The sequence below is a fragment of the Hordeum vulgare genome, chromosome 4H (assembly GCF_904849725.1).
Source record: "Hordeum vulgare subsp. vulgare chromosome 4H, MorexV3_pseudomolecules_assembly, whole genome shotgun sequence".
Classification (NCBI taxonomy): Eukaryota; Viridiplantae; Streptophyta; class Magnoliopsida; order Poales; family Poaceae; genus Hordeum; species Hordeum vulgare.
This window is the reverse complement of record NC_058521.1, coordinates 421,148,029-421,172,507: the sequence shown is the minus strand read 5'-3', so window position 1 is coordinate 421,172,507 and position 24,479 is coordinate 421,148,029. Positions and strand designations below refer to the sequence as shown.

General features: G+C 45.5%; 1 protein-coding gene across 1 annotated transcript; it reads right to left on the bottom strand.

The window, feature by feature from the left end:
• Positions 1-16,154: 16,154 nt before the first annotated feature.
• Positions 16,155-23,355, bottom strand: LOC123448803 (AP2-like ethylene-responsive transcription factor AIL7). Its single transcript, XM_045125822.1, has 8 exons — positions 22,817-23,355; positions 22,608-22,690; positions 19,672-19,680; positions 19,489-19,577; positions 19,066-19,139; positions 18,913-18,963; positions 18,738-18,814; positions 16,155-16,981 (listed from the first exon to the last, which is right to left on the bottom strand). The coding sequence occupies exons 1-8, from the start codon at positions 23,137-23,139 to the stop codon at positions 16,542-16,544; spliced, it is 1,146 nt and encodes a 381-aa protein (XP_044981757.1). The 5' UTR covers positions 23,140-23,355; the 3' UTR covers positions 16,155-16,541.
• Positions 23,356-24,479: the final 1,124 nt, after the last annotated feature.

The window sequence follows — 24,479 nt, the reverse complement described above, 5'->3', positions numbered from 1 at the left end:
TAGCCCGTAATAATTATGATCTCCTATTTTAACACATACAACTGGAGTACCTGAAATTGGGCCTTTATTCTTGGTTGTAACAAGGTTAGTAGATACAGCACAAAAACTTATATTGGAATCCTCAGTATTACTAGTAACAAGATCCTTGACTAATGCAACTTGAGGATTGACCTTAATCAGGTCCTCATGCTCTCAGTCATTCTTTCACTTTTATTCAGTATGCTTGTGACAAAAGAATGCTCCCTCATCCTTGTGGGAAAAGGGGCTTTTCATATAAAACTGCAGGCAAGATAGGGTCAGCAATATTGATATCAACAGGTAATTCCTTAACATGTTTATGGTGCTGATCCTCCTTCTTCTTAGAGGAATCAATATGAGAGGCAAAGTCTTTGCGAAAATCAATTAGAAGCTGGGAATCAAGACCAATCTTAGCACAAGATGTATTGAAGTAATCAGTTTTCACATAGCTCTCAATATAATCATGCTCATAATTTTTAACGGGTTCAATACCTTTATCAATCTCCCAATCTTCAGTGTTCTTCTGGATCCTTTCAATAAGATCCCACCTAGCTTCAGTGCTTTTGTTGGAGAATGCCCCACTAGAGGAGGCATCAAGTATATCTTTATCTTGACGAGAACGCCTTGCATAAAAATTTGTAAGAATGATTTCCTTGGGGAGCTCATGATTGGGACATTTGAGCATTAGGGACTTCAATCTCCCCCAAGCTTGATCGATGCTTTCTCACCAAAAGTTATAAATATAGTTCCTGTCTCGATGTATTTCATGAAGAGGACAAAACTTTGCATAAAAGAGAGTCATAAGATCTTGCCAATTTAGCAAATGAGAGTTATCAGGAAGCATATACCAATCCAAAGCCTTATCTTTTAATGATAAAGAGAATAGCTTTCTCATAACAAAATCCATTGATATACCTGCAAGCTTAAATAAGGAGCATAGTTGTGAAAGATATAGCAAGTGTTCGCCTGGATGTCTATCTCGTGCATATCGATTAGCCAAGACACAATCAATAATATCAGTTGGTACTTTAAAGGGCACAATTTTCGTAGGTGGGGAGGCTTCTCCACCACAATAGCAGTGGGGCGGTTCCCCACAAGCAACAAACCAAGAGCAGAGTTGTCCATAGGGACAAAAAGCGGAAACAACAAAATAAAAACAGCATGTACAACGTAAAGGTTTCCTTACCAGTTTCACTTACCAATAGCGCTACACTCCTCGGTAACGGCGCCAGAAAATGGTCTTGATGACCCACAAGTGTAGGGCATCTATCCTAGCCTTTTTGATAAGTAAGAGTGTCGAACCCAACGAGGAGCAGAAGGTACTGACAAGCGATCTTGAGCAAGGAACAACTTCAAACACTCAAAGGTAACTTTTTATGGGTTTTCTGGTATAAGCGACAAGGACATAAATGCAGGGAAAGTAAATGTTGTCGAGGTGCAACAAGTGGACCAATCCTTTTGAACACAAAGGATAAGCCAGGGGACTAAACTTATAAAGACTAAGGCGTTCCTGAGGACACATGGGAGAGATAGTCAAGTGCTTTCGCCATATTTCGTATAGTACTATGTTTTGTGTTGATAAGTGTTATGTGGGTGGATCTTTGCTAGTGCACCGTCTAGGCTAAGAAAAGTACACTCTTATGGTTAAACCCTTTGCAAGCATCCGCAAATACAAGGGAGAAATTAAGGTAAAGCCTAACCATAGCAATAAACTTTAGGATCCAACACTCCCTCGTGCAAAAGCATGCGAACTGGGGTTCAGGTTTCTGTCACTCCGCCAACCCACCATAAGCATTCTTTATACACGATGCATTCCCCTAGGTCCTTAAAAAGGCAAAGTATTATGTAGTCGACGTTCACATAACACCACTAGAAGAATAACACCACACCTTAAATATCAATCAACATATATTACTTCAACATCATATGACTACTACCAACTAGACTTCTCCCATGTCCTCAAGAACTAAAGGAACTACTCACAAGACATAAAAGAGATCATGATCAGAGGGGGTGAAAATATGATGAACAATCTGGTCATAACAATAATTCTCCTACAAAACTCAATATCATTCACCACAAAAGAGTAATCAACGCCTGTAGAGTAAAGTGGATGAATAGTGCAAGGTACAACTCCGATTGCAATGGTAAAGTGAGATGGGGTGAAGATGGAGATGGTGCTGGCGATGAAGATGATGGTGATGATGATCTCTATGATGCCCGTGACGATGGTGATGACGATGAGGACGGTCTCCCCCTCCGGGAGGAGTTCTCCCAGCGGAATCTGCCCGCCGGAAAGGTCTTTTCTTCTCTGTAGGTTTCCGCCGTGGAGCGGCGGCGGAACTCCGGAAATCTTATTCTCCTCAGGATTTTTAGGTCATGAGGGTCATATAGGCCAAAGGGGGGCACTGGAGGTGGGACCCACCGCCTAGGCGGCCACCTGGCGCGGCCTAGGGGGGACCTGCGCCACCAGGGCGCCTCGGTGCCTGGTGGCCCCCCTCCGGCCCTTCTTCAGCCTGTCTTCGTGGTTTGTTCAAAAACTTCCTCCCCGTAAATTTCATCTCAGTTGGAGATGTCCTGATATGGCAACTCTTCATGCTCTTTTCTCTGCTGAATCCTGCGTGTGCTGTTTCGGCACCGGAAAGTTGTAAACTATGTAAAATAAGCCAAAACACTATAAGAACAGCATCATATTGTGAAATATATCAATGAATAGAGACAAATTATGATACAAAATATTGATGCATTTTGGACGTATTAGCGGAATCCAAGGATCGGTCCATATTTTAACTCATGAACCATCACCAATACGCCAAATGTATCCCTCCTGGACAAGGTTTAGTCCACGAAGTAAACTGCGCCAAGAATATGAAATACCTTCCTTCGGCCCGGCATCCAGAACATGGCTATGTGGAAAGTATCGAGATTTAAGGACCCTTGCGCAAAGACTTTCTGGATCCTGAATTAACCTCCAGATTTGCCTAGATAACATAGCAATGTTAAAGCTGACCATATCTTTGAAGCCAAGTCCACCTTACGCCTTGGACCTGGTTAGCTTCTCCCAGCTTATCCAGTGGAAAGTGTCGTCTTTATCTTGTTGGCTCCACCAATGTTTGCCAATAAGGGAGTTGATTTCTTCGCAAAAGGTTTTAGTCAAGTAAAAGCAAGACATGGCAAAGGTTGGAATGGCTTGCGCAACTGCCTTGACCAGAGTCTCTTTCCCAACATTAGCAATCAGCTTCTCTTCCCACCCATACACACGCCCAGCCATGGCCCCCTTGACGTATGCAAATGCCTTCCTCCTGAACTTTCCCACATGGACCAGAAGCCCTAGATATTTTCCGGTCCAAGACTCGCTATGGATCAGCAAAGCCTCTTTAACCTCATTTCTTACAGCCACCAAGGTATTTGGGCTGAACATAAGGGCTGATTTTTCGACATTGATGCACTGGCCAGAGTAGTCCTCATACAAATCCAGGATCCCTTTCAAGGCAACCGCTTCCTCATGATTTGCTTCCATCAGCAGGACCGAGTCATCACCAAAGAATAGATGTGAAATAACAGGCGCAGCCTGACATATTTTCACACCACTTATTCTCCTTGATCTTTCTGCATCATGTAACTGCGCCGAGAGGCCTTCCGCACAAATCACAAAGAGATATGGTGACACAGGGTCCCCTTGCCGAATCCCCCTAGATGGACTTAATTGTTGTGTTAGGGTCCCGTTGATCTTTATTTGATACCTAACAGACATTACACACTTCATAATGAGATCAACCCATCGCCTCGTGGGCCCTAACTTTCTCAGCATCGCACTCAAAAAGTTCCACTCCACACGATCATAAGCTTTGCTCATATCTGCCTTCACCGCCGCAAGACCCTCCTTCCCCTTCTTCTTGTTCAGCAAAAGGTGTGATAGGTCATATGCAATTAGCACGTTGTCAGTTATTAGCCTTCCCGGGACGAATGCACTCTGGTTCTCGGAGATGATCTTAGGCAGAACTAATTTTAGTCGATTAGCAATGACCTTAGACATGAGCTTGTAAATAACATTGCAGAGACTTATAGGCCGCAGGTCTTTGATTCTGCTCGGGTCCTTCACCTTAGGAATTAGCACAACCACAGTGTCATTCCAACCCTCCGGAATAGCACCACCATTCAGCACTGCCAACACCTCCTCAACTACTTGGTCACCCATAAAGTTCCAATGCCTCTTATACATGATGGAGGGCATTCCGTCCGACTCTGGCGCCTTCAGATCCGTAATTTGATCAAGCGATGCCTTCACCTCTTCCGGCGTAAATTTAGCATCCAGAGTTGCCTGCATTGCAACCGTGACCCATGGCTTCACCTTGTTAGTGACTTCATTCACACGGTTACTCGCTTGTGATGTGAAAAGTTCGTGAAAAAGGAGCAAACGTAGTTAGTCAGCTCCTCTCCCTCCTTCACCACCGATCCGTCTTATTTCTTCAGCCCCTTTATCCTATTCTTCTTCCTTATTGCCGAGGCAACCGCCATGAAGTAGCGGGTATTCCTGTTGCCATGTCTCATCAACGTGACTTGTGACCTTTTTTCGCTTTGGTGTTCTTTTTCTCCTCAAGATCATCAACTACACACCTCAGCCTTGCCTCCTCCCGGATTTTTTTCTTTAGAAACCGGTGCTCGCATGCATCTCTCCAGATCACTACGGGCCTTCTTCACTCTTCCCTTCAATTTTCCAGCCACTTCCTTATGCCATTTTCGCATCCTGCCTGCAACGTTTTTCATTGAATGAGCCATGCCCCCCTCGCCTTGGGTCTGGCCTTCCTCCCATGCACCCTAGATTACTTCAAAGCAACCTTCTTCTTGTAGCCACCAAGCTTCAAACCTGAACCCTTGTTCCCCGCCTCTCCCCCATGTGGCTTCTCTTTTAGTGCAAACAATCACTGGTCTGTGATTTGAGTGGAGCGGGAATTCATTCACCACCGAGAAATATGGAAATAGCTCACACCATTTGGCATTCGTTGTAGCCCTATCGAGCCTCTCACAGATATAATTATCAACTTCTTTGATGTGGTTTATCCAAGTAAATTTATCCCCCTCGAAGCCAATATCACATAGCTCACCCCACTCCAGCGCCTCCCTAAAATTATCCATGAATGATTGGGGCCGGTCCACCCCTCCCATCTTTTCATCACGCGACAAGATCTCGTTGAAGTCTCAAATGCTGAGCTAGGGTCTCCCATCCTGGTGTTGTTGGTTGAGAATTTTGAGGGTTCTCCAAGTTTCCTTTTTGCAGTCTGTGGCTGACTCATCATATACTCTTGTCAGTCTCCAAATCACCACATCCTCTTCCGACACATCCACATCAATGTGTCGTCTCCCATACGACCTCAACGTAACATCCATTCCTCTTCTCCAAAACAACGCAACTCCCCTACTCCTACTTTCGGAATTCCAAGCAACCATATGTGTCAACCCCAACAGCCACCTGAATTTTTGCAACTCCTTCTTTGAGAGTTTTATCTCAACCAAGAATAGTATATGGGGATCCTCCCTCCTCCCCAACTTGAGGAGGCTGCAAACTGTCGGGCCATTCCCGAGGCCACGACAGTTCCATCCTACTATTTTCATTGCTCCCGATGGGGCTGCTCTGGCAGCCCGGCCGATATGCTTCCATCTTTGTTCGTCTTCACTCCCTGGACTAGCTCCTCATCCACCTCTCGTTCATCCGATTTCCTCTTCTTCCCAGCCTTATCTTCATCTACGCCTATGCATCTTCATTTCAGGCGAATCACCTCTTCCCTCTTTTTTTAATCTCCTTCCCCCTCCATTTCTACCCACCTTCTTGTATTTTCTGCCTGCTTTGCTCCTCACTTTCCCTCCCCCTCTTCCCTTGCCCTCTTCTATCACTCCCTTGCCCGACCCCTTCTTACCAATCTGGACCAATTTTCCTTTGATATAGGGGTCCATCTCCATGCTATGTGTTTGACCAAGGCTAACTTTCTCCTCCCCCACCACCTCAGACCCTGCTCCTCCTTCGCCCCCCCCCCCCCCGCACCACTACAAGATTTCCCATCGCCCCGAGCTCCAGTTTCTTAGGAACCCCTCCCCTTGCTTGTCCTCCAATGGTTTTTGATGGACTTGTAACCTCCTCTCCTCCCTTTGTCTTGCCTTCCCCTCTTTCAGTTGCACGCGAGCCATCTTTCCTCCATGAAAGGCTATCACTCCCACTGCCCGATCTCCCACCAGATCTGTTGTATCCGTAGCTCCTGCTACTCCCACCGCCTCTACCACTGATCCTCCACAGCCCTTCGTCTGCATTGCCCCGTCTTTGCCCCATATTGGCCCTCAGCCAATTCCCAAATTGAGGGTTTTCTTCTTTCTTCAGCTTAGTCACACAGTCCTTTCCTCCATGCCCTATGATGTCGCATGTATAACCAAGGTCCGGGAGGAACTCATATTTGAATCGGCACCAGTCTCCTTCATCCTCTTCATCATTTCCTCCCCTACCCTTCCACCTTGTATTAGCTCCATTTGTCCCCTCATCATCATCATCCAGGGTGAATCTGTTGGAAATATGCCCTAGAGGCAATAATAAATTAGTTATTATTATATTTCTTAGTTCATGATAATCGTTTATTATCCGTGCTATAATTGTATTGATTGGAAACACAATACTTGTGTGGATACATAGACAAAACACTGTCCCTAGTAAGCCTCTAGTTCACTAGCTCGTTGATCAAAGATGGTCAAGGTTTCCTGGCCATAGGCAAGTGTTGTCACTTGATAACGGGATCACATCATTAGGAGAATCATGTGATGGACTAGACCCAAACTAATAGACGTAGCATGTTGATCGTGTCATTTTGTTGCTACTGTTTTCTGCATGTCAAGTATTTGTTCCTATGACCATGAGATCATATAACTCACGGACACCGGAGGAATGCTTTGTGTGTATCAAACGTCGCAACGTAACTGGGTGACTATAAAGATGCTCTACAGGTATCTCCGAAGGTGTTCGTTGAGTTAGTATGGATCGAGACTGGGATTTGTCACTCCGTGTGACGGAGAGGTATCTCGGGGCCCACTCGGTAATACAACATCACACACAAGCCTTGCAAGCAATGTAACTTAATGTAAGTTGCGGGATCTTGTATTACGGAACGAGTAAAGAGACTTGCCGGTAAACGAGATTGAAATAGGTATGCGGATACTGACGATCGAATCTCGGGCAAGTAACATACCGAAGGACAAAGGGAATGACATACGGGATTATATGAATCCTTGGCACTGAGGTTCAAACGATAAGATCTTCGGAATATGTAGGATCCAATATGGGCATCCAGGTCCCGCTATTGGATATTGACCGAGGAGTCTCTCGGGTCATGTCTACATAGTTCTCGAACCCGCAGGGTCTGCACACTTAAGGTTCGACGTTGTTTTATGCGTATTTGAGTTATATGGTTGGTTACCGAATGTTGTTCGGAGTCCCGGATGAGATCACGGACGTCACGAGGGTTTCCGGAATGGTCCGGAAACGAAGATTGATATATAGGATGACCTCATTTGGTTACCGGAAGGTTTTCGTGCATTACCGGAAAAGTTTCGGGCTCATCGGTAGTGTACCGGGAGTGCCGGGAGGGGTGCCGGGGACCATCGGGAGGGGTGTCACGCCCCAAGGGGTCTCATGGGCTATGGGAAGAGATAAACCAGCCCCTAGTGGGCTGGAATAAGTTCCCACTAAGGCCCATAAGGTTTGAGAAGGAAAAAACACAAGGTGGAAAGAGTTTCCAAGTGGGAAGGTGGAATCCTACTCCAAGTAGGATTGGAGTAGGGCTCCTCCACCTCCAATTTCGGCCAAACCTTTAGGTTTTGAGGCTGCCTCCTCCCCTCCCTCCCACCTATATATACGGAGGTTTTAGGGCTGATTTGAGACGACTTTTCCACGGCAGCCCGACCACATACCTCCACGGTTTTTCCTCTAGATCGCGTTTCTGCGGAGCTCGGGCGGAGCCCTGCTGAGACAAGGTCATCACCAACCTCCGGAGCGCCGTCGCGCTGCCGGAGAACTCTTCTACCTCTCCGTCTCTCTTGCTGGATCAAGAAGGCCGAGATCATCGTCGAGCTGTACGTGTGCTGAACGCGGAGGTGCCGTCCGTTCGGTACTAGATCGTGGGACTGATCGCGGGATTGTTCGCGGGGCGGATCGAGGGACGTGAGGACGTTCCACTACATCAACCGCGTTCACTAACGCTTCTGCTGTACGATCTACAAGGGTACGTAGATCACTCATCCCCTCTCATAGATGGACATCACCATGATAGGTCTTCGTGCGCATAGGAAAATTTTGTTTCCCATGCGACGTTCCCCAACAGTGGCATCATGAGCTAGGTTCATGCGTAGATGTCTTCTCGAGTAGAACACAAAAGTTTTTGTGGGCGGTGATGTGCGTTTTGCTGCCCTCCTTAGTCTTTTCTTGATTCCGCGGTATTGTTGGATTGAAGCGGCTTGGACCGACATTACTCGTACGCTTACGAGAGACTGGTTTCATCGTTACGAGTAACCCCCTTTGCTCAAAGATGACTGGCAAGTGACTGTTTCTCCAACTTTAGTTGAATCGGATTTGACCGAGGAGGTCCTTGGATGAGGTTAAATAGCAACTCATATATCTCCGTTGTGGTGTTTGCGTAAGTAAGATGCGATCCTACTAGATACCCTCGGTCACCACGTAAAACATGCAACAACAAAATTAGAGGACGTCTAACTTGTTTTTGCAGGGTATGATTGTGATGTGATATGGCCAATGATGTGATGTGATATATTGGATGTATGAGATGATCATGTTGTAATAGAAATATCGACTTGCACGTCGATGGTACGGCAACCGGCAGGAGCCATAGGGTTGTCTTTATACTAACGTTTGTGCTTGCAGATGCGTTTACTATTTTGCTAGGATGTAGCTTTAGTAGTAATAGCATAAGTAGCACGACAACCCCGATGGCAACACGTTGATGGATGATCATGGTGTGGCGCCGGTGACAAGAAGATCGTGCCGGTGCTTTGGTGATGGAGATCAAGAAGCACGTGATGATGGCCATATCATGTCACTTATGAATTGCATGTGATGTTAATCCTTTTATGCACCTTATTTTGCTTAGAACGACGGTAGCATTATGAGGTGATCTCTCACTAAAATTTCAAGACGAAATTGTGTTCTCCCCGACTGTGCACCGTTGCGACAGTTCTTCGTTTCGAGACACCACGTGATGATCGGGTGTGATAGACTCAACGTTCACATACAACGGGTGCAAAACAGTTGCACACGCAGAACACTCGGGTTAAGCTTGACGAGCCTAGCATGTGCAGACATGGCCTCGGAACACATGAGACCGAAAGGTCGAGCATGAATCGTATAGTTGATATGATTAGCATAGGGATGCTTACCACTGAAACTATTCTCGACTCACGTGATGATCGGACTTGAGATAGTGGATTTGGATCATGTACCACTCAAATGACTAGAGAGATGTACTTTTTGAGTGGGAGTTCTTAAGTAATATGATTAATTGAACTAATTGTCATGAACATAGTCTAATGGTCTTTGCGAATTACGATGTAGCTTGCGCTATAGCTCTACTGTTTTTTTTATGTTCCTAGAGAAAATTTAGTTGAAAATTGATAGTAGCAAACTTTGCAGACTGAGTCTGTAAAACCGAGGATTGTCCTCGTTGCTGCGCAGAAGGCTTATGTCCTTAATGCACCACTCGGTGTGCTGCACCTCGAGCGTCGTCTGTGGATGCTATGAACATCCGACATACACGTTTCTGATGACTACACGATAGTTCAGTGCAAAGTACTTAATGGCTTAGAAGCAAGGCACCGAAAACGTTTTAAAACGTCACGGAACATAAGTGATGTTCTAAAGAGATGAAATTGTGATTTCATGCTTGTGCCCTTGTTAAGAGGTACGAGACCTCCAACAAGATTCTTTGACCACAAAGTAAAGGAGAAAAGCTCAATCGTTGAGCGTGTGCTCAGATTGTCTGAGTACGACAATCACTTGAATCAAGTGGGAGCTAATCTTCCAGATGAGATAGTGATGGTTCTCCAAAAGTCACTGCCACCAAGCTTTGAGAGCTTCGTGATGAACTATAACATATCAAGGATAGATACAATGATCCTTGAGCGATTCGCGACGTTTGACACTGCGAAAGTAGAAATCAAGAAGGAGCATCAATAGTTGATGGTTTGAAAAACCACTAAGTTTCAAGAAAGGCGAGGGCTAGAAGGGATACTTCGTGAAACGGCAAAACAGTTGCTGCACTAATGAAGAGACCCAAGATTAAACCCAAACCCGAGACTAAGTGCTTCTGTAATAAGGGGAACAGTCACTGAGGCGGAGCAACTCTAGATACTTGGTAGATAAGAAGGCTGGCAAAAGTCGAGAGAAGTATATTTGATATACATAATGTTGATGTGTACTTTACTAGTACTCCTAGTAGCACGAGGGTATTGGATACTGGTTCGGTTGCTAAGTGATTAGTAACGCGAAATGAAAGCTACGGCATAAACGGAGACTAGCTAAAGGCGAGGTGACGATACGTGTTGGAAGTGTTTCCAAGGTTGATATGATCAAACGTCACACGCCCCCTCTACCATCGGGATTGGTGTTGAACCTAAATAATTGTTATTTGGTGCTTGCGTTAAGCATGAACATGATTGGATCGTGTTTATTGCAATACGATTATTCATTCAAAGAAAATAATGGTTACTCTATTTGCTCGAATAATCACCTTCAATGGTTTATTGAATCTCGATTGTAGTGTTACACATTGGTGCCAAAAGATACGAGTTAAATGATGATAGTACCACTTACTTGTGGCACTGCCGCTTGAGTCATGTTAGTATAAATTGCATGAAGAGGCTCCATGCTGATGGATCTTTGTACTCACCTGATTTCGAATCACTAGTGACATGCGAATCATACCACATGAGCAAGGCCTTGTTTTCATTGAGATGAAATAAGATAGTAACTTGTTGGAAGTGATACATTTTGATGTATGCAGTCCAATGGGTGCCGAGGCACGCAGTGGATATCATTATGTTCTTACTTCACTGACGATTTGAGTAGATACAAGAGTATTTACTTAATGAATCACAAGTCTAAAATGTTGAAAAGTTCAATTCCGTTTCAGAGTGAAGTTCGTCGTAACAAGAGGATAAACTGTCTACGATATGATCATGGAAATGAATATCTGAGTTACGAGTTTTGGTACACAGTTGAGACAATGTGGAAATTGTTTCGCAGTTCATGCCACCTGGAACATCATAGTGTGATGATGTGTCTGAACGTCATAGCCACGCACTATTTGGTATGGTACATACTATGATGTCTCTTATCGAATTACCACTATCGTTTATGGGTTATGCATTAGAGACAACCGCACTCACTTTAAATAGGGCACCGCGTATTTCCATTGAGATGACACAGTATAGACTGAGGTTTAGAGAAATCTAAACTGTCGTTTCTTGAAAGTTTGGGGTTTCGACACTTATGTGAAAAAGTTTCAGTCTGATAAGCTCGAACCCAAAGTGGATAAATGCATCTTCATAGGATATCCAAAACAGTTGGGTACATCTCCTATCTCAGATCCGAAAGCAAAGTGTTTGTTTCTAGAAACGGATCCTTTCTCGAGGAAAGGTTTCTCTCGAAATAATTGAGTGGGAGGGTAGTAGAACTTGATGAGGTTATTGAACCATCACTTCAACCAGTGTGTAGCAGGGCGCAGGAAGTTGTTCATGTGGCGCCTACACCAATTGAAGTGGAAGCTGACGATGATGATCATTGAGCTTCGAATCAAGTTACTACAAACCTCGTAGGTCGACAAGGTCGCGTACTGCTGCAGAGTAGTACGGTAACCCTGTCTTGGAGGTCATGTTGTTGAGCAACAGTGAACCTACGAGTTATGGAGAAAGCGATGGTGGGCCCAGATTCCGACAAATGGCTGGAAGCCATGAAATCCGAGAGAGGATCCATGTGTGAAAACAAAGTGTAGACTTTGGTAGAACTACTTGATGGTCATAGGACTATTGAGTAAAAATGGATCTTTAAAAGAAGACAGATGATGATGGTGATAAGTCACTATTAAGAAAAGCTCGACTTGTCGCAAAGATGTTTTCGATAAGATCAAACAGTTGACTATGATGAGACTTTCTCACTCGTAGCGATGCTAAAAGTCTGTTAGAATTATGTTAGTTGTTGATGCATTATTTATGAAATGTTGCACGTAGGATGTCAAAACATTGTTTTCTGGACGGTTTCCTTGAGCAAACATTGTATGTGATACAACCAGAAGGTTTTGTCGATCCTAAAGATACTAGCAAGTATGCAAGCTCCAGTGATCCTTCAATGGACTGGTGCAAGCATCTCGGAGTTGGAATATACACTTTGATGAGATGATCAAAGATTTGGGTTTGTACAAGGTTTATGAGAAACTTGTATTTCCAAAGAAGTGAGTGGGAGCACTATAGAATTTCTGATAGGTATATGTGGTTGACATATTGTGGATCAGAAGTAATGTAGAATTTCTGTAAAGCATACAAGGTTGTTTGAAAGAAGTTTTCAAAGGAGTACCTGGATTACGCTACTTGAATGTTGAGCATCAAAGATGTATGGAGATAGATCGAAAGCGCTTAATAGAAGTTTCAACAAGATGCATGCCTTGACAAGTTTTTGAAAGAGTTCAAAATAGACCAGCAAAGAAGGAGTTCTTGGTTGCGTTGTGAGGTGTGAGTTTGAGTAAGACTCAAAACCCGACCACGGCAGAATAAAGAGAATAGACGAAGGTCGTCTTCTATGCCTTAGCCGTAGAATCTAAAGTATGCCATGCTGTGTACCGCACCTGAAGTGTGCCTTGACTCAAAGTATGTTGAGAGGTACAGAGAGTGATCCATGATTGAATCACTAGCAGCGGTCGAAATTTATCCTTAGTAACTAATGGACTAAGGAATTTTTCTCGATTATGGAGGTGGTTAAAGAATTTGTCGTAAAGGGTTACGTCAATGCAAGCTTTGACACTAATCCGGATAACTATGAGTAGTGAAACGGATTCGTATAGTAGAGTAGATATTTGGAGCATTTCCGAATAGCACGTAGTAGCAGCATCTATGAGATGACATAAAGATTTGTAAATAACGCACGATTTGAAAGTTTCAAAACCGTTGACTAAAACCTCTCTCACGAGCAAGACGTGATTAGACCCCATAACTATATGGGTGTTGGATTCGTTGGAATCACATGGTGATGTGAACTAGATTATTGACTCTAGTGCAAGTGGGAGACTGTTGGAAATATGCCCTAGAGGCAATAATAAATTAGTTATTATTATATTTCTTAGTTCATGATAATCGTTTATTATCCGTGCTATAATTGTATTGATTGGAAACACAATACTTGTGTGGATACATAGACAAAACACTGTCCCTAGTAAGCCTCTAGTTCACTAGCTCGTTGATCAAAGATGGTCAAGGTTTCCTGGCCATAGGCAAGTGTTGTCACTTGATAACGGGATCACATCATTAGGAGAATCATGTGATGGACTAGACCCAAACTAATAGACGTAGCATGTTGATCGTGTCATTTTGTTGCTACTGTTTTCTGCATGTCAAGTATTTGTTCCTATGACCATGAGATCATATAACTCACGGACACCGGAGGAATGCTTTGTGTGTATCAAACGTCGCAACGTAACTGGGTGACTATAAAGATGCTCTACAGGTATCTCCGAAGGTGTTCGTTGAGTTAGTATGGATCGAGACTGGGATTTGTCACTCCGTGTGACGGAGAGGTATCTCGGGGCCCACTCGGTAATACAACATCACACACAAGCCTTGCAAGCAATGTAACTTAATGTAAGTTGCGGGATCTTGTATTACGGAACGAGTAAAGAGACTTGCCGGTAAACGAGATTGAAATAGGTATGCGGATACTGACGATCGAATCTCGGGCAAGTAACATACCGAAGGACAAAGGGAATGACATACGGGATTATATGAATCCTTGGCACTGAGGTTCAAACGATAAGATCTTCGGAATATGTAGGATCCAATATGGGCATCCAGGTCCCGCTATTGGATATTGACCGAGGAGTCTCTCGGGTCATGTCTACATAGTTCTCGAACCCGCAGGGTCTGCACACTTAAGGTTCGACGTTGTTTTATGCGTATTTGAGTTATATGGTTGGTTACCGAATGTTGTTCGGAGTCCCGGATGAGATCACGGACGTCACGAGGGTTTCCGGAATGGTCCGGAAACGAAGATTGATATATAGGATGACCTCATTTGGTTACCGGAAGGTTTTCGTGCATTACCGGAAAAGTTTCGGGCTCATCGGTAGTGTACCGGGAGTGCCGGGAGGGGTGCCGGGGACCATCGGGAGGGGTGTCACGCCCCAAGGGGTCTCATGGGCTATGGGAAGAGATAAACCAGCCCCTAGTGGGCTGGAATAAGTTCCCACTAAGGCCCATAAGGTTTGAGAAGGAAAAAACACAAGGTGGAAAGAGTTTCCAAGTGGGAAGGTGGAATCCTACTCCAAGTAGGATTGGAGTAGGGCTCCTCCACCTCCAATTTCGGCCAAACCTTTAGGTTTTGAGGCTGCCTCCTCCCCTCCCTCCCACCTATATATACGGAGGTTTTAGGGCTGATTTGAGACGACTTTTCCACGGCAGCCCGACCACATACCTCCACGGTTTTTCCTCTAGATCGCGTTTCTGCGGAGCTCGGGCGGAGCCCTGCTGAGACAAGGTCATCACCAACCTCCGGAGCGTCGTCACGCTGCCGGAGAACTCTTCTACCTCTCCGTCTCTCTTGCTGGATCAAGAAGGCCGAGATCATCGTCGAGCTGTACGTGTGCTGAACGCGGAGGTGCCGTCCGTTCGGTACTAGATCGTGGGACTGATCGCGGGATTGTTCGCGGGGCGGATCGAGGGACGTGAGGACGTTCCACTACATCAACCGCGTTCACTAACGCTTCTGCTGTACGATCTACAAGGGTACGTAGATCACTCATCCCCTCTCGTAGATGGACATCACCATGATAGGTCTTCGTGCGCATAGAAAAATTTTGTTTCCCATGCGACGTTCCCCAACAGAATCCCCCGCATAATTGTCTTATCAATCCTCATTTGATCTTGATTCTCATAAATTTTCCAATTGCACAGCCATCCGCCCCCGTGTCAGCCTGCACGAACAGCCCAATTATATTACCGATCTCTTCAGCCGAGTCCTCATTCATCATACCAAGAGGGAGGTTGAAGACCCGGACCCAGATGGGGATGTTGTTGAACTCATAATCCTCCAACCTTTTACTTGGCACATATTCCTCTATCACAACCAGCTCCTTATCAAACATCCATGGCCCATTGTCGATTACTTTCCTTTTTCCTGATTCTTGAAGGAAAGCGAACATGAATCGATTCTCACCAACCTCATTGCAGCGGATTCCCTTGCTAGGGCACCACATCCGACCCAGAGAAAGGCAGATTGCGTCCGGATGCGCAGGCCTCTCACACACCAGCTTCCCAGTCGTCTGCGCCTCCACACTCTTCCCCTTCTCCCTCGCCGAGATTTGAATCTTAATCCCCCTCTTCTCTTCCTCCGAGAGCTTCAGGCCCTTCAGCATCCCCGCCGCACCATCCATCCTACTCCCCCCCCTCCTCAGCCGCCCCCACCTCCACCCAGGGACGAGAGTCTTATGACCGTGCACCCACGGGAGCACAAGGAAGGTTCGCGGGTGGAAGGGGAATGAGCACACGGGGATTGGAGAGCAGGAAGGTTTGCGGGTGGAAGGGGAATGAGCACACGGGGATTGGAGAGCAGGAAGGTTCGCGGGTGGGAGGGGAATGAGCACACGGGGATTGGAGAGCAGGAGGAACGAGCACCGGAAAAGGATGGGGAACGAGCACCGGGAGTGGAAGGGGAACGCGCACTAGATCTACGGGGGCAAAGAACGGTGGGTGGCGGCTAAGAAAGACCTAGACACCAGATCCCCTCCGGATTCGCCGGAACAAGACGATAACCGTCACCCTAGGGGATGGACTGATGTGGCCGTAAAGAACATAACATCTGCCAACATGTACCACTTGTCCACTCCTTGTTCAAAAGAACCCATCGATTAAAACTAGATAACTTAGCATGCCATTCTGAGGTGCGCCATAAACTTCTTCAAGGAACTGCTCTACACGGCAGCCGACATATGCCGCTACCACCGCCCTTGGAGCTTCTTTCGCCCTGCTACCCCTATCACTTACCAGGAGCAGCATCTACTCAAGTTCACTAACTGGCTTTAATAACCTTTACACATAGAAGAGGACAACTGGAACCAAGCGGCACCAGTAACTATACCCTATGTTCAGGTGGTGAGTTCCAAACCAGCAGCAGCAAAATACTGTATCACCTCCCAGCTACCCAAGCCAAAACATCGCTGCACTTCCTCGCATGCATTTCCAAAAGCATGGGTCCTTCAGAGTAGAGAGACTAGACACTAGACGGCCGAGTTGGCTAGCTGAAGGATGCCACCAGCCACCTCCACCTTGCTGTCGAGCTGCACCTTCTGCTCAACGTCGCCGAACGGCCAGTAGAAGCTGGGCTCGCCGAAGCTGTAGCTCGAAAGCGGCAGAGCGTGCAGGGGCTGAGAGGCCTGGAGCTGCACAAGGCCGTGGAGGACATAAGGTGGCACTGGCATGTCGCTGCCCCACTGCTGCTCGGGAATCGGAGGAGCGGAGGGCGCGAAGGTGATTTGGCCTAGCGGTTCTGGTGCTGCTGCTGGCTTGTGGCTGCTCATCCGCCTCCCGTTGACCGGAAGGTCGCTGCAGGCGATCGCCTCCAGGTTGTACCGGCTGGGTTCGAAGTTGGTGACGGCGTTGTCGCCCCTGAACTTCAGCGCTGCGATGTCGTACGCCTCCGCCGCTTCTTCTTCAGTCGCTGAAAAGAACATTTTTGTTTAGGTCCAAATGAGCTGAGCAAATCAATAATTACAGTATGATATGCATCACAGAACAACAGAGCAGAAGAGCTTGCATGCATGATGCAACACCTTAATGGCATTCGGAGTTATCAGAGCAAGTACAATAGAGCTGAGTCAGTTGGCTATAAGAAATAAACTAACATATTTTTGTTTAGTTAGAGAAAAGAGAAGAGAGAAGGTAAGCGCAAGTACAACAAAGCTGAGTCAGCTGGCTATAAGGAATAAAGTAGTATATTTTTACTTAGTTGGAGGAGAGAGAAGAAGACAGAGAAGGTAACCGGGCTCTTAGTTAAGAGTCAGCTCTAGCACGTGCTCCTAGGCACTTTGTGAGAATGAAAGGTGGGTCATATAATGGCCCTGTTTGGATCCTAGGGTTAGAGTTAGAGTTGGTTAGATTGAACTCATCTAACCCTCAAAAATCCAAACAGGGTGGGTTAGAGTTGGTTAGATGCATCTAACCCACCCAAAAAATCTAACCCACCCAAGAGGTGCTTTTTTGGGTTAGAGTTAGGTGGGGCCCAGAAAAAGTTACTTTTCTCTCTCCCTCCATCACACAAAATCCTAGATAAAGGAGCCAAATGATTGAAAAAGGTGCATTTATTGGCAATCTAACCCTTCCATCCAAACACCTCCTTGGTTAGAGTTAGTTCAGGGTTAGTCTAGAGTTAGAATCTAACTCTAACCTCTAACCGAGTTAGAGTATCCAAACAGGGCCAATAAATAAGTAGTACACTCTTCTAACCAACTATTGTACATGTTAGCTATAAGGTGAGCTATAGCTGACATGGCATGAGCTTACAGCCGGCAGCCGCTCTACTATTGTACTTGTTGTTAGATGTTAATCCACACTTACGTGTAAGAGTAAGAGTTGGAAGCGTGTTTTTTCTTAAAGTCTGTGGCTTGCATGGCACTTATGTTTACGTGAGCGTGTAGTATTGGGAGTCCTAGTTTGAATCAGTTTAGGATTGCTAAGCTAGCTAGCTTCAGGTCGGTTTAGTCCCTTGTATATATGTGGGCATATACGTTGTAAAGAGTACCAGAATAAATAAAGAAAATAGCAAGGTACGAGACGTGCCTGTTGTAATACATCGGCGTGTGTGCGTGAGATCAATCTGGGAAAAGGCCGGCTAGAAGTGCTCGTATACGTACGTACTATTAGTTTATATCCACGTCCAGGAGCATCGATCAAGTTGATCGATTTGCCGAGGCCAACACTTGCTCTAAGCGGGCTCTTAGCTAAGAGCCAGCTCTAGCACGTGTTCCTAGGCCTTTTGTGAGTATGAAAGGTGGACCATATAATAAAAAGGTAGTACGCTTTTGCAATGAACTATTGTACATGTTGGCTATAAGATGGGCTATAGATGACATGGCAATGGCTTATAGCCAACAGCTGGCTATACTATTATACTTGCTCTCAGTATAACTGCAACGAACTGTTGACGGTGATCATTATTTAGCAATTTATACGGAAGACTCGTATCAATACTAGCGGTAGTATTAGATCTTAAAGTTCATGTCCTGGTATGAGAAACACAAGGGTATCTTACTCTATGTTCATGAAAAATACTCCAGTTAATAGGGACCATAGACCCCATGTATAAGCAATGCACAGTCTGCACAATGTTGTACTAAATTCCCACAGGAGGCTACATTCCCTCAGGATCTCTTTGGAATGAAGAGAGATATCACAGATTGTCAACTAGAGGCGCTTACCGAAAGTCCCCAGGTACAAGTCCTTGTTGCCTGCAACACGACCAATTCTTGCCTGCCAGCGTCCATGTTGGTGGTGCCTGACAAAACATATCACTATCAGGGACTAGGTCGAGCAGGTTGTAACTGACGCGGAACATATTGATCAAACTGATGGGCTCCTATAGTTGAAAATTACCTTGTGACACCTCTGTACACGGATGCACCCCTAGAGAAGCCACTGCTCTTCCTGCAGATTTACACCACGCAGTTCTTTTAGGATCACCAAGCAGACAGTTGTAAGCACAAAATATGATGCCTGGCATGAATATGACAAGTTATAAATACGAACCTCCTTAGTGAAGCTACAAGCTCCTGCCTGCTCATGTTTTGCATCTCCTCAAGCTCTCTGATGTAGTTTTCTTTCTGTAAAGCAAACAAACTCAATGTTAAGCAAATATTGCTGAATTCAGAACCAGCATAATGATTTTTTGTAACAGAAAGGAACCATTTAGCACAACAGAATAAAGTTGACACAGAATTCCAATTATTGACAATGGAATGCAAATATAATATATTGCACAAATGAACTTAGCAATATGAGGTGCACCAAACAAAAATTATGCTTCTGCTGGGATAACATGTGAGTTGAATTTATGTCTTTCAATCTTTACCACAACATGAGTTCAGAGAGGTGATAGGATAACAACAAAGTATTCAAAGCAAGTGCAGAAGAAACACATACATCAATTGCCTATTAGAGAATGACACTTACAGGGAAATTAGTGGTAGCATTGGAGCCCCAGTATTTCAGAGCAGCAAGATCATATGCCCTAGCAGCCCTATCTTCTTTTTCATAGCCACCTGCGCAGTACCAAACATTGCTTGTAAGTTTCTACCAAATGATGCTGAAAGACATGACACACTAATATAAAAGGTAGGAGGCAGCTGTTCATACCCAAGTAAACTGAAGGAAAGTCCCCGCATAATCGCCAGATTAGCAAGCATAAAAATGGTAGAGAATACAAGCCAAGTTAGTTCGAACTTCGAACTGATAGAGGAGAGAAAAAACAAACTAAATGCATAGAAAAAACATGCATAACTATCATGTGATTCTTATAAAGAGAACAGATGCACCACACTTAATCCGCACCTAACTGAGCAAATATTCACTTAGTTATGATTGGGTAGCCTACCATGGACACGTCGAGATACCGTTAATTAAAATCAAGTACCCATTGTGAGTTGAAGGTGGTTACTTACAAATAGACAGCATGTTCCTGTATTATGTAGATGTTGATTAACAACAAGATTGACATGTGATCTAAGCTAAATTGAAAGAGAGAGAGAGAGAGAATACTCTTCTGAATTTATGCTTATAGTAGTAGTAGTATCCAAGCCATGCTACCTTACAAAAATCAAGAGCAGTGGCTCCTCTAGATAACATAGGATGCAATGTGCACATTTCCACTCAGAGAATATTAATCTCCAAACAAAATTTCCTAAATGCAACATAGTGCTCCTACTTGAACTGTTCCTGGTCTGGTAGACAAGGACACCAGTCATGCACAATGCACACACAGAAGTGGCAAGACCAAGAGATGTTCTGTAGACGAGAATAAAGCCAACAGAATATTTACGGATGGCGGGTAGAGGATTTTTACAGCGAATATGCAAGATAAAAGAAGGTTGCTCACCGAAATGAAGTGTCCACAATAACAATAATGAAAAGAGGGCGGGGTTAAGTTTAGCAATCTGCCAAATTCTTACGAAAACACTAGAACGAAATAAAAAATTAATAATTAGTGCATAACCATGGTATACGATTTAAAACCATGAAATATTTTCGAATTCACTTTGACTGGCAATATTTCCTGACCATGTGCACCTGCACAATATTTAACTAGTTGAAGTTTGAACTTTTTTTTTGACGGGTAGTTGAAGTTGAAGTTTGAATTAAGAGGGTGTTTGGTTACAGGGACTTATTAGGGACTTAGAACTTATAAGTCCCTTTAAGTCCCATCTAAACCAAACGGGAGGGACTTATAGGGACTTAAAGTGGGCATTTGGGACTTATGAAATAAGACTCTCAAGGAGGGACTTATAGTTGTAATATGGTCTTTTAGTCCATGTTAAGTCCTAGGAACCAAACAGGTAGGAACTTTTTAGAAACTTAGGACTTATAAGGCCCTGTTTGGAACCACAATAGATTATAATAATCTAGATTATGAAGATAGATTATATAATCTGGTTTATAAAAATAATCTAGGTGGGCATGTTTGGAGGCCAGATTATATAAACTGTAATCTAGGTTTTATATTACACAATGACATGTCTACCCTCTGTTTTTAGCTGCAAAGGTAATAATCTAGGTGGACATGTTTGGAGGACGGTGGCGGTGGCAGTAGGTAATTATCTCCAACTTTCCAAGGGTAATGGGTCATTAGTAATCCATAATCTGATTTTAGCTGGGGTAGAGTAGATTATGAGTTTTTAATAATCTGGTCATCTGGTTTTTATAAACTGCAATATAATCTGTCCTATTTGGAGACATAATAGATTATAAAAACCGGATTATATAATTTAGGTGGTTCCAAACAGGGCCTAAGTTGGGACTAAAAAAAGTCATTGGACTTATGGACCAAACAGGGCCTGCCTAAATACTGGAGTACTAGTGAGCACACAAAGTTTACCCCCGTTCCAGACGGGGCCATATAGGTCTTCAGCAACCCATGCATTATGGTGGGCCCGTCCTTACGTTACTTACTAAACGGGCAAAATGAAACTGTTATAAGTAAATTAGTGATAAAAAAGAGCACATGCCAAACGGTAAGCAGACCCCGCAGGCACTAATGTTTGATTAGCTTTCCTACCAAAAATGTAGTGATCGATGATAAGCGTTTGCAGCCTGCGTGCAAGATGCAGAAGGCCAAATATGGGAATGCACGGGCATGCGCCAGACAGGTTTTGCTTGGATTGGAGTACATCAAATTTTATCTCTAAGTATATACGTACTACAACGTCGTCAAGTCCCGGCCACCTAGTGTAGTGCAAATGTGAGTACAAACCGTGTGTAGGGCCACACACGTACAACAAAACCCTCCTGGTCATCAACAAGGAGCAGGACAAAAGTCTGGGGCGTTCCCAAAAGTAGAAGTGGCCAGACATGCATGCCATGCCATGCCATGCCCATTTCAAAATTCGAAACCCCTCAAGAGGCTGGCAGATGAAAACAAAAAACAGATTGCTGGCAGATGAACGCAAACAGAGAGAGAAGAAGAAAGACTTGCAGCGGAAGAATAAAGAAGCTGACCCACCCCACGCACGCATGAATGAACGAACTGGCTAGAAACAGAAGACCCGAAGAAAGGCAAAAAAGCTGCGTGCTCACTGTACTGGCAAGCTGGCATGAACTGCCACCTACCCACGGCAAGATTAATCGTATTTTTTTCTCCAGCGAAACAAATTTTACCCCGGCCAATAAATTGTTTCAGCGAACACAATCAAAATCGTACTAGTACTACTACATTGCCTATATAGCCCCGAGATATATATACCAAAGAAAGAAGGAGAAGGAGAGAGAAAGAAAGCGGTCAAAGAGGTGGCGGTGGGTCCGCAGCGAATCCGGGCGAGCGAGTAGTCTACCTCGTCATCATCATACAGGGAGATGGCTGTCACCTCACGCACGCAGCACGCGACGTCTCCCTCTCTTCCCTCCGGAAACGGCGGCACGCCATCCCATCGAGGAGCCCTCCTTTTACCCCCCGTACAGATCCGAGCCCCGCAACCGCAAGCAAACAAAGATCTAATCTAATCGCCACCGTCGATGCTTAGATTAGATTAGCGGCAGCGAGATTATATGTTGGCTTAAGCTGGGGAGCATGAGATGGTCACCTTGGCGTCCCTTGCGTTTCTGGCCCTCCCGCCGGCACGTGTTGTCCCACAGGTGCGCCTCGTACCGTCTGGTCCACCGGTGCCTGCGCTCGCATCGCACGTGTTATTAGTAATAATAAGTACGAGTACTAGTACTACTTTGGGAGGGAGTGCTAATTAAACACACTCCTTAACCACACTTATCACTCGCTAAGCAGAGGCGCGTATACCTGGTCACCCCGCGGTAGCACGACGTCCTTTGCCCGCCGCTCGGCGTCAGCGGCAGCGGCCCCAGCGCGGAGGAGCTCCCGGTGGTCTCGACGGGTGCCGCGACGGCGAGGTCCGTGGAGGCGTGGACGTCGTCGTTGCGGGAGGAGGCCAGGAGGAGGCGCCCCGTGTCGGCGCCGAGAGGAGGAGCAGGAGGAGGGGGGGGAGGCGGGGCGGTGGCGAAGAAGTCGTCGGCGGAGAAGCCATCGAAGGGGAAGAGCAGCGCGTCTGACAGGCCCGCCATGGGAAGCGAGGTGGCGCCGTTCCCGTTCGTCGGCGGCGACATAGTCCTCGCCCACCGATGACCGATCACACACACACACGCAGAGAAGACAGAACCTGGGCTTTGAATGAGGATGAGCAAAAGGGGGCCGGGAAAGAGGGCGGCGCTGGCCGGGACACGGAAGCGGGGGCGGAGGAAAGGAGGCGGGCGGGGTTCCGTCGTATTTATAGGGGAGGCGGGTGATAATGACGGGCGAGACGGTCGCGCACTTCCCCTCTCGTCTGGTCTTCTTCAACCAAAGCGAGGTGGGGACGATGGAATTGGAATTGGAATGGAAGGAGAGGATGGGTGGTGGGGCCGCGCTGTGCTGTGCTGTGCTCTTTTGTCCCTGCTCTCCAGCCCCCGTTTTTTTTTTTTTTTTGCTCGCGAGCTCTAGCGCTGGTCTCCGCGCGCGCGGCGGTTCCGATTTTAATATTTGAAATCAGAGTTGGCAGCGTTGATGGTGGAATGGATATGCATCGAAATTTCGGAAATGACCCGTTGTCGACGTAAGGAGATTCAAGAATGGGAGCCAACCTCGTCCACGTGTCTTTTCTCTATCGACAGCAGAAAAAGAACAGTTGATCAGCAAAGAAAACGGAACAAAAACAGCCTACGTACCTTATAGCTTAAGAAAGGTGGTAAAAGCATGCTGTTTGGTCAAACCATTTTAAAAGAGTTATGTTCCAAAGAAGGTTAAACTTCATGGAACACCATCGGAAAAAATGTCCATTTTTTTTACCGTGCTACGGCGGGCTTACGCGGGCCTGAACCAAATTATTAAATTAAAAAAACAGTATAGATTAAAAAGAAGAAAGACAGGGGGTGGAGGAGGAAGAACAGGGTACATGGAATTTATGTTACAATCTTCCTGAAAGATGAAACAACATGGTGCCCCAACCTCTAAGCAGGAGTAATGGCTGCTCCTTTGAGCATCTGTTGGACCAGAGAATGATATCGTCTGCCGCAGCACGGGCAATCAGGTGGATAGGCTGCAAATCCCCTCTGAAAACCATTGCATTTCTTCTTTTCTAAATATTCCATAAGATGGCAATGATTATTGTGGAGTGAGTCTTGCTAGCATGGTGGACCTCCCAAAGCTGTCTAAAATTTGTTGGTGGCAAGGCAGAGATCGATGATAGCTCTTGCCACAGAGGTCCAAGATGGTTGCACAGAAGGAATAGGTGTTCTGCTGATTCAGGAGCAGGGCAGAACGGGCAGGAGCCGGAGTCCGATGGCCCTCTGTTGAAGCGTCTTTCATTGGTGAAGAGCCTGTTCTTGCATAGAAGCCAAAGGAAAATTCTGCATCTATTGGGTGCATAGTTTTTCCAGATGGACGAGGCAAAAGGATCGACGGGTTTGTT